The 9751-nt window shown below is 32.3% G+C and overlaps 1 protein-coding gene across 1 annotated transcript; it reads left to right on the top strand.

Annotated features, from left to right (window-relative positions):
* The first annotated feature begins 736 nt into the window (after nt 1–736).
* LOC109150294 (uncharacterized mitochondrial protein AtMg00810-like) lies at nt 737–1666 on the top strand. The gene has a single exon (XM_019298188.1). The coding sequence runs from the start codon at nt 737–739 to the stop codon at nt 1664–1666; it is 930 nt and encodes a 309-aa protein (XP_019153733.1).
* Nucleotides 1667–9751: the final 8085 nt, after the last annotated feature.

Genomic DNA, 9751 nt, shown 5'->3' with positions numbered 1-9751 from the left:
CATAGGTTCATAAACAAATTCACCCAAAAATCCCTAAGGAATTTAGCCGCTCATGGCCATAATAACAGTAAATTCAATGCTTAAAGATAAACAAATAACAACGAGAATAAGAGTAAGAGTGAAAGAGTTCTCCCGAATCTTTCTAGCTAGTTCTCTATTCCAAAGCTAGTTGTAAATCTTCAAGTTGGTCCTCTTTGTGCTTTGCTCTTGATTGCCTTCAAAACACCGAAATCGCAGAAGGAGGAGACCCTAGGGTTGATAGAAGATGATCTTTTTATAGTAGAAACCTGATGGCATCAATTTAGGAGTCTTTCAAATCAACGTCTCTCCGCGATCTCGACGCGTCGAGCCTCCAAAATGTGCGATGTTTGAAGCTACTGGAATTTTTCGACGCGTCGAGGCATGGGCTCGACGCGTCGAATTGCTGATGCTTCGACTTCTTCCTCTTTTGATCATTTCGTGCTTGAAATTCTTCCCTTGCTCTCACGCTCACCCTGTAATGGTGAAGAAAAACACTACCGAACACCGTAAGGCATTCAAAACAAGTGTAATAACATAATCTAACGAGAAAGCAAGGAAAACAAGTAATAAATGGACATGATTCAATAACTTTGTTTCTAAAATGAATCAGAAAAGCTATAAAAACATGCACAGATGTGATAACATCACCCTCTTTCATTATTCCGCGGGGGCGTCACGTGTATTCCTGCTGGTCTACGTGGATGACATTATTATGATGGGCGATGATGCTACTTTGATTGACAAGCTGTTACACCGGTTATCTACTACTTTTAAAATCCGTGACCTGGGCACTCCGATTTTTTTCTTAGGGATCGAGACACTCAACCAGGATGGTAGCTTAATGTTGTCACAACGTCGCTACATGACGGACCTATTGAACCGAGCCGGTATGACAGACTGTAAACCACTAGCTACTCCGGCGTCAGTCACTCAAAGTGTCACACCCTCCACGCAGCCATATGAAAATCCAACACAGTACAGGCGGCTAGTCGGGGCCTTACAATATCTGACTATCACCAGGCCTGACTTATCCTTTGCAGTCAACCGTCTCTGCCAGTTCATGCACTCCCCTACTGATGATCATTGGGTTTTGCTTAAACGTGTCCTACGGTACATCAAAGGGACACTCAACTATGGGTTACGATTATCACCTTCGGTGTCGACTTCGGTACATGCCTTTTCCGACTCAGATTGGGCAGGATGTCCGGTAGACAGGAAGAACACTAGCGGGTATGCCGTTTTTCTAGGCTCTAACCTAATTTCGTGGCTTTCCAGGAAACAGCGAACTGTTGCGCGCTCTTCGACTGAAGCCGAATATAAGGCTCTTGCAGATGTCTCGGCGGAATTTACGTGGATTGTTTCTTTACTTCGTGAACTTGGTTTACATTCAGGGGATCCTGCAACGCTATGGTGTGATAACTTAGGAGCAACATATCTATGCGCCAATCCAGTTTTTCATGCCAGAACCAAACACGTCGAAATCGATTTCCACTTTGTACGGGACAAAGTTGCATCCGGGGAATTTATTGTCAACTTTGTGTCTACCAAGGATCAGCTGGCAGATATTCTCACCAAACCGCTACCGGGGCCCAGATTTGCAGCTCATCGGGACAAGCTCAACGTTGTTTCACATCCTTGTGCTTGAGGGGGTGTGTTAGTAATATTATTAGTTTAGTATTATAATTATTATTGAGCTTAGTAATTATGTAATAGTTGGCTTAGTCTTCTATGGCTAACCACTTAGATAGGAGTTCTTTACGTTTGTTATTTCCTTTAGTATTGTAACATCTTATCCTATCAGAATTGAATTTGATTTTCCCTATCTCATCATATATATATATATATATATATATATATATATATATATATATATATATATATATATATATATATATATATTTAGGTTCTCGTGCGGGTGAGGGCTTCAGGTGCTGTTGTGCGGTTTAATCTGAGCCATTCATCTCGCTTTAATCAACGTCTAGGATTATCAAAGTTTTTAAAAAAACGTGGTGGCAATTTTGTAATTTTTGCATCTAGGTCAAAATTAAGGTGAGCGGATCTGTGATTAATGTGCGTGAGTTTTGTGCTTAATGTGCGTGTGTTTTGTGCTTAATGTGCGTGAGGTTTGTGCTTAATGTGCGTGGGGATGTGCTTAATGTGAATAGTTGTTAAAACTTAAAGCTAAGTCTGTGAGTTAATACTTAAAGTGCGTGGGTTTTGTGCTTAATGTGCGTGATGTTTGTGCTTAATGTGCGTGAGTTTTGTACTTAATGTGCGTGAATTTTGTACTTAATGTCAGTAGTTGTTGAAACTTAAAGTCTGTGAGTTAATATTTAAAGTGCGTGTGTTTTGTGCTTAATGTGCATGAGGTTGTGCTTAATGTGTGTGGGGTTTGTACTTAAAGTGCGTGAGTTTGTGATTAAGATCTAACACTTAAGGGGCACCTTAGCTTATACTTCTTTGTTCTAGGCACGCGTTTTTTTTTTTTTTAATTTTCATTGATTTGAGACGTTGATCTAAATTTGATCAACTGCTCATATTTAACCGCACAACCGCACGAGAAACTATACCCACACCTGAACCTTCCCTATATATATATATATATATATATATATAAATATATATATATATATATATATATATATATATATATATATATATATAGTTTACTTAATTGGATGGACATGTGCAGAATCTTTAGTCTTGATTTTAAATTTCTAGGGCACTTTGGATGGGGAGAAGAAATAGCTGTGAAGAGGCTATCAAAGAACTCTGCACAAGGACTATCGGAATTCAGAAATGAAGTCATTTGTATGTAAGATTTTCCCTAATAATATATATTATATATTATATATTAGGGCCTTAATTAAGTGGTGCAAGTTGACTAGGCTTATTAAGTGGTCTGGTTGGACTTAATAACTAGTAGTTGTTAGTCAACCAAACACTGTGCCTAATATAACCTGGATTGATGGGATACAGGATTATGGATTAGATAGCACATTCAGTTACGGTACTCAGACCGCTCAGTAGACACCAATACACCATCTAGGGTTCTGAGTCAGGTCTGAGGCAAAACATGGCTGACGGTCTACCGTTAAGAGGCAACACAACAGGAACATCAACTATGGCTGGAGATCTACATGGCTACGCTTCCGCTATCATACGAGGTCAGGTTTCTCGTATACTATGGTTTATTACAGTTAGACTATTGTATATCTAACATTTGGTTTCAGAGCCTTTATAATCTCTGTCTGGTTGATTGAGTTGCCTACGATCAACATTAATTTCTTTCATATACATTAAGGGTTTTTCGTATATGTTTTATATTAATATTTTGAAATCAGCATACAATTATATAATTTTCCTTGTATGTGTAGAATGAATTAATGTACTGTAGTTGTGTTTTTTTGAAAAAAAAAAAAATTCAACATGAAGCACAGTTATTTTCATATTTCATCTGGACTTCGAAATATTAATTATATCCATTGTTTTGGCTTTGGTTGTTTGACTGGGAGTTTCCTGGGAGAACACTCAAGTCATTAAGGTAACTACCATTATTTTATATTTATTTACCATATTAATGTTTGCTTTAGTTAATATTATATATATTAATTTTGGTAAATGGTAATTATTTGGTTTGATATTACCATATTAATATTTCTTTAATTAATATTGAATATTACTTTTAGCAAATGGTAAATATATGGTAATTGCTTGTTTTCAGATATTAATGCCCTTTAGTTTCCTCTTAATTTTTGGCATTAAATTCATAATTAAATTACTATTTAATATTTAGCAAATATTATGTATTGAATTTGCTCTTTGAATTTTAATTTAATATTGAGGTTCATATTAAATTGCCTGAAGTATTGCAATTTGTTTAGGATATATATGAGTTAAATGCAAAATCCAAGCATGCTAAGTATTTTTTTTTTTATAATTTTATTGTTATAATAATTATGCATTTAGAAAAGCATGTTTTAAGGTTGGATTTAACATATTATTAACTCATAAATTCATTATTAATTACCACTCAATTTTGGATCCTTAGCCAAATTTTAGGCATTATGACCTACTAAATCAGCTTGTTTGGTTTCCCCTTAATTTTGAGCACATTTTAGTTTTATGTGTCTCTGGGACTTTAGAACTTATTTTGAACAAGCTATTTGGGACCTATCTTGAGTCATTAAAGCATGGATCCCACCTTTTTGATTGATATTTTAATAATAATTATAGCTCCTTATAACATGTTTATTAAATTTTAATTATTACTAACTACCATATTTTGGTATTCATCGTTGGTAATAATATTAAGTTTTGGGTCTACTTCAGTATTAGACCATTTTTTCATCCATGTTATAATTCATTTAGGACATTGAGGTTTATGAGCCTAATTTGAGTGATTAAGTGCTATAATTATAGTCTTAGCCTATTTAGAGACATTTAAGAATTTAAGGATTTAATTGTTATTTTGGTCATTAAGAATTAATAACTATTGTTTAAGTTGATTAAATTTTTAATCTATCAATAGTTTTTTAAGGCCTTAATAATAATATTAAGTCTTTAATTTTATGGCAAAAGCAATATAGTTGGTATATTGTTAGAATAATGGTAATTTGGTTATTACCTAACTTCAGTCTCCCTAAGTATCATAATAGTCATGATTAATTATTATGTGATAAAATTGAGATTAGTATTTGACATCCCTTAATTACAGTTTTGCCACTTATTAAGCTAAATTCGGCATTATTAATTACTGTTATTATGTTTAGGGGCTAATCTCATTTTATTACTTTTCATAATAATTATCATTTCATGGTAATCTGCTATATTTGGTACATTGGCATGATTACACTTCATTTTACATGACTATTAATGTTGGTAATTAAGTCCTACCAATAAATTTTTAACTGTACCATTGGACGCTGCATCGAGGCTACTGACACCAACAGTGAAGATGGGAGAATTCTGTAGTTTTTTCTTCTCTTGTGGATCATCATCGTTGTTAGCGCAATGGAGAAATGCGGTTTGCACTATTAAGGTTAGCCATTAATTATCTTTTACAGTTATTATTGATAATTAGTGCTACAGTTACAGTTAACCGCTAATTTGGACTAGTCACATATTTTATCTTTAGAAAATGGAAACATTAAAAGTGCATTACCATACTTTGATTTGTCATTATTATTAATGTTAATAGTGATTATAATGTTACTTATTGTTATTAATAATTAATTAATGATATCATTAATATTGTTATGGTATTTAGATATGCATCTTAAACTGTTTCCAAATAAATTTATGTGACAATACTCCAGTTCAGAAAATAATTTTCTGGACATTAATATTTTTCGGACTTCAAATTTTATTAAGTTTTTAAAATTTTATCTGAAAACGTTTATATATGTTAGCGGTTTTAACCATTATTTTTCCATATTTAGTCTCCTACATACATAATGTGATAATATTATTATGGCTATTTATTGCTATTTTGGTTATTTGCAATTTTGCCATTCATAATAATAATATTATTATCTGAGTTATGGAGAGTGATTTTGAATCAATTTAGTAATCTTGGAAAAACATATTTGCTAGGCAATTGACTTTTGCCATTAATTCCATAATTCATTTAGTTCTCGGAATTATGATTTAAGTTCTGATTGCCCATATTTGGTTAAGTATGAATAAATGAATATTTGGTTTAAATTCATATTTTTTAGTTGATTCGTACTCTTTAGATTGTTTTATGCATTCGATCACATTAAGTGCATAATATTAAGTTTAATTATGCAATTAGGGTTTGTGAGATTTTGATTTACAAATGCTAGCATATCCTGTTGGTTTGATATTGTTTGAATTTGTAAATTCAGTTATTTCTCATAAATTTGATCTTTATGCATTCAAACATTTTGTCATGGGCTTACAGTTTAACAAAATTTTAAAGTATATATCCAGTATATTATTATTCAAAATGTTGGGTCTCTTTTGGTTTGAACTCATCGATGTTTGAATATTAAGTTATACTTTAAAATCTCATATTGTAAATTGCTTTAAGTTATGCAATTTATTTGGAATATATGAGTTTAATGCTTAATTTTATGCATGTCTGTCCACCGCATAATATTATGTTTTTAAATTATGCAATTTTATTATGCCTTTAGCAATGCATACTTTGGGATGGAATTATAGTAGTTCCTTATTAAGTTGGACTTATGCATAAACTTTAGTCGCGGTAGTGCCTAAAGTTAAGCACGTTTAGTCCGCTATTTTTAGTTCACCATTTGAGCTTTAATCATAGGTGAATCCTACAGTTTTCTGGTGTATACCATACAGTTTACTGGTTTATACCCCAAACAGTTATACATTAAGTATATATGAATCGGTGAGACATACTAGTTTTAATGGCCATGACTTAAGAACATCTTGTGTCATTAGTCTCCTTAAATTGATACTCTACTTAAGGAATTGTTTTTCAGTGAGACTTAGTCTCTAACCGCCTTTCCTTGGAGTATATTTAGATTTTCCCATCAAAATTTGGTATAATCTGTTTGTTAAAATTTTAAGTATTCCTTGCCAATGTGATTTATTTCGGTTTATTAAAGAATAGCCAAAACATCTTTAATTTACTGAAATATCTTGAGTTTTCAATCTTGGTTAATTAAGGAAAATGCTACAGCATATTCAGCTACCTAAGATTGTTAAGTTTCAATCACATAAATTTAGGCAAGAATTTGATAATTGTCTAGTGATCTTATAATTTTAATTTGATTTTGGAGTAGCCACAGCATCCTTAATCTGTTAAAATTATATATTAAGCGGTTTATTTTGATCACATAAAGTTTTAAGACATATCATTTGTGATTAATTGTATGTAATATGATGAAATTTAGCCACAGGCAATTTCGTTATATTTGTATAATTAATCAGGATGAAATACTGGACTACGGTCATAATTTAGCCCACAGGCCAATTATGTATCGGAATGTAGTTTAGTAGTTTTATCAGTGGAGATAGAAATAAATAAATTTATTTACTTTATGGTTATTTGTAAATAATTTCCAATTCTATCGTGAAGTTTAATTTATGATGTAAACTTTAGATCATATTTCTTAATTTGCTCACAGGGATTAAGAAAAGGAACATGATCTCTTAAGTTTTTTATCATAATGATAGTAATGAATCTTATTGACTAAAACTTTAGCCTACAGGCAAGTTTTTATGTCATTTGATTCTTCAACTCATTTGATAATGGTTTCATCACAAATAAATTTTACAGTTGGATCTAATTGAGTAAAACTTTAGCCCACAGGCAAGTTTTATGTCACTAGATTCTTCTGGCTCTTTAGTAATTGAGATAGAATATTATCATAAGGGTTTAATTGGATTAATAGAATTAAAACTTTAGCCCACAGGGCAAGTTTTATGTCAATAAATCCTTCAACTCATTAGATAATAATTTTATCACAATTCTTAGAAATTATAAATTTAGTTCAATTATAATTCTAAGTTTCATGGTTTGCATTGGCAAAACATGTTTTTCAGTCACTTCCCAAAATTTAGTCACTTCTATTAATTAATCCACGAATCTTGCTCGGTTCTTCGGACTAACTGTAGTAAGTTACGTGATTTGACATACCTCTTGGATTCCAATAATGATAAAATGTATCTTTTGAGCCAAATTCTATATTGGTTTTGAAAGATGTATTTTGTTTATTTTAGTATGTCCAACCTATGGTGGGGAAATATATCTTCATTATTTAGTTGGACTTTAATTGGAACCAAAAATTGATTATTTAGTATGTCCAACTAATGGTGGGGAATTATGTCTTCTTAGTTGGTCAATAAATCAATTATGAGTATGTATATTATTAAGTTCATTTATTAATTTCGCTGAAGAATATTTTAGTCAGTGGGAGTGATCATTTAGGAAAAGATCATTAAGATACTCCACTAAAAGTTATTGGATTTAATTATTGTATTCATACATTCCAAATTGGGTTGTATGTTAAACAATTAAGTCCAAAATATTCCACAAGTATTAATCTTGTATTTGTTTATATAAATTCATAAGTTCAAATTATTGAACATTTGGTTGTACAACATATTTATGAAAATGTTGAACAATATTTAAGGAATTTATTAGAACAAAAGCATTTAACTTGTGGTGCACTGTAATTTAAAAAATTCTTCGGTGATTAATAGAGTCTTTAGTTTCTTCAAAATTGATCCTGGGCCATTTTGATTTGTAAGGCTCAAAACAATTTTGTGGGACATATAAGTAAGACTCATTATGTTCAGTTCATTTAAAGTGAACATTGAAGTTATTTGGGAAGTTATGGTGTATGATTAAGATTCCAAATTCATGGACTTAGACTTCTGGTTTATTGTCTAAGTTATTGGAATGCTTCTGTGACTTGACTATCTTTTGGCTATTTTGATGAGTGGGAGTGACAGACGTGTCAACTTCAAGCTCTTAGCTGTTAGAGATAGTACTTAAAGTTAACTTATAAAGAAGTCATGGAATACAGTTAGCATTATGCTAACATTAAGAGATCTCTACTTAAGGCATGCTTATAAAGTTTTAGAGATCATACAGTGTACTCTTTTGTACAATTCGGATGCGTTTTCTCCTTCAGTTGTGCACATAATGTATTTTGAGAAACATCCCTTAAGGTACCGAGAATAAACATAGGGTTTGTTCATTAAGGACCTAAGTTGGAGAATTAAAATGCATGTGACCATAATGGATACTACTCTGATTAAATAGAGGACATATCACTATGATTCGTGTGTTTTGTTCTTTGATGAAGGTTGTGCTAGTACTTGCACCAAGTGGGAGAATGTAAGATTTTCCCTAATAATATATATTATATATTATATATTAGGCCTTAATTAAGTGGTGCAAGTTGACTAGGCTTATTAAGTGGTCTGGTTGGACTTAATAACTAGTAGTTGTTAGTCAACCAAACACTGTGCCTAATATAACCTGGATTGATGGGATACAGGATTATGGATTAGATAGCACATTCAGTTACGGTACTCAGACCGCTCAGTAGACACCAATACACCATCTAGGGTTCTGAGTCAGGTCTGAGGCAAAACATGGCTGACGGTCTACCGTTAAGAGGCAACACAACAGGAACATCAACTTTGGCTGGAGATCTACATGGCTACGCTTCCGCTATCATACGAGGTCAGGTTTCTCGTATACTATGGTTTATTACAGTTAGACTATTGTATATCTAACATTGTATAGCCAAATTACAACATCGTAATCTTGTGAAACTCCTGGATGGTGCATTAGTGGGAAGAAAAAGATGTTGATCTATGAATACATGCCTAACAAAAGTTTGGACTTCTTCATATTTGTATGATTATCTTTTCATAATAAAATCATATATAGGAATATTTTGCAACATAACTAACTAAAACCTTTTGTAGATCAAACCAGGAAAAAGTTACTTGATTGGCCAAAACGCTTCAACATAATTAATGGAATTGCCCGAGGGTTATTTATATCTCCATCAAGATTCTCGACTAAGAATTATTCATAGAGACCTCAAAAGTAGTAATATTTTTGCTTGATGTTGACTTGAACCCAAAAATATCCGACTTTGGTTTGGCTTGGAGTTTAGTAGGAAATGCAACTGAAGATAACACAAAACAAGTTGTTGGAACCCAGTGAGAATCTCAATTTAATCTTAAACATTTTTGCAAGCCATTTTTTTTT

Source organism: Ipomoea nil, unplaced genomic scaffold, assembly GCF_001879475.1.
Source record: "Ipomoea nil cultivar Tokyo-kokei standard unplaced genomic scaffold, Asagao_1.1 scaffold2269, whole genome shotgun sequence".
In the NCBI taxonomy this organism is placed as follows: Eukaryota; Viridiplantae; Streptophyta; class Magnoliopsida; order Solanales; family Convolvulaceae; genus Ipomoea; species Ipomoea nil.
Note: the sequence above shows the minus strand (reverse complement) of the source record. Positions and strands in the feature narration are given on the sequence as shown.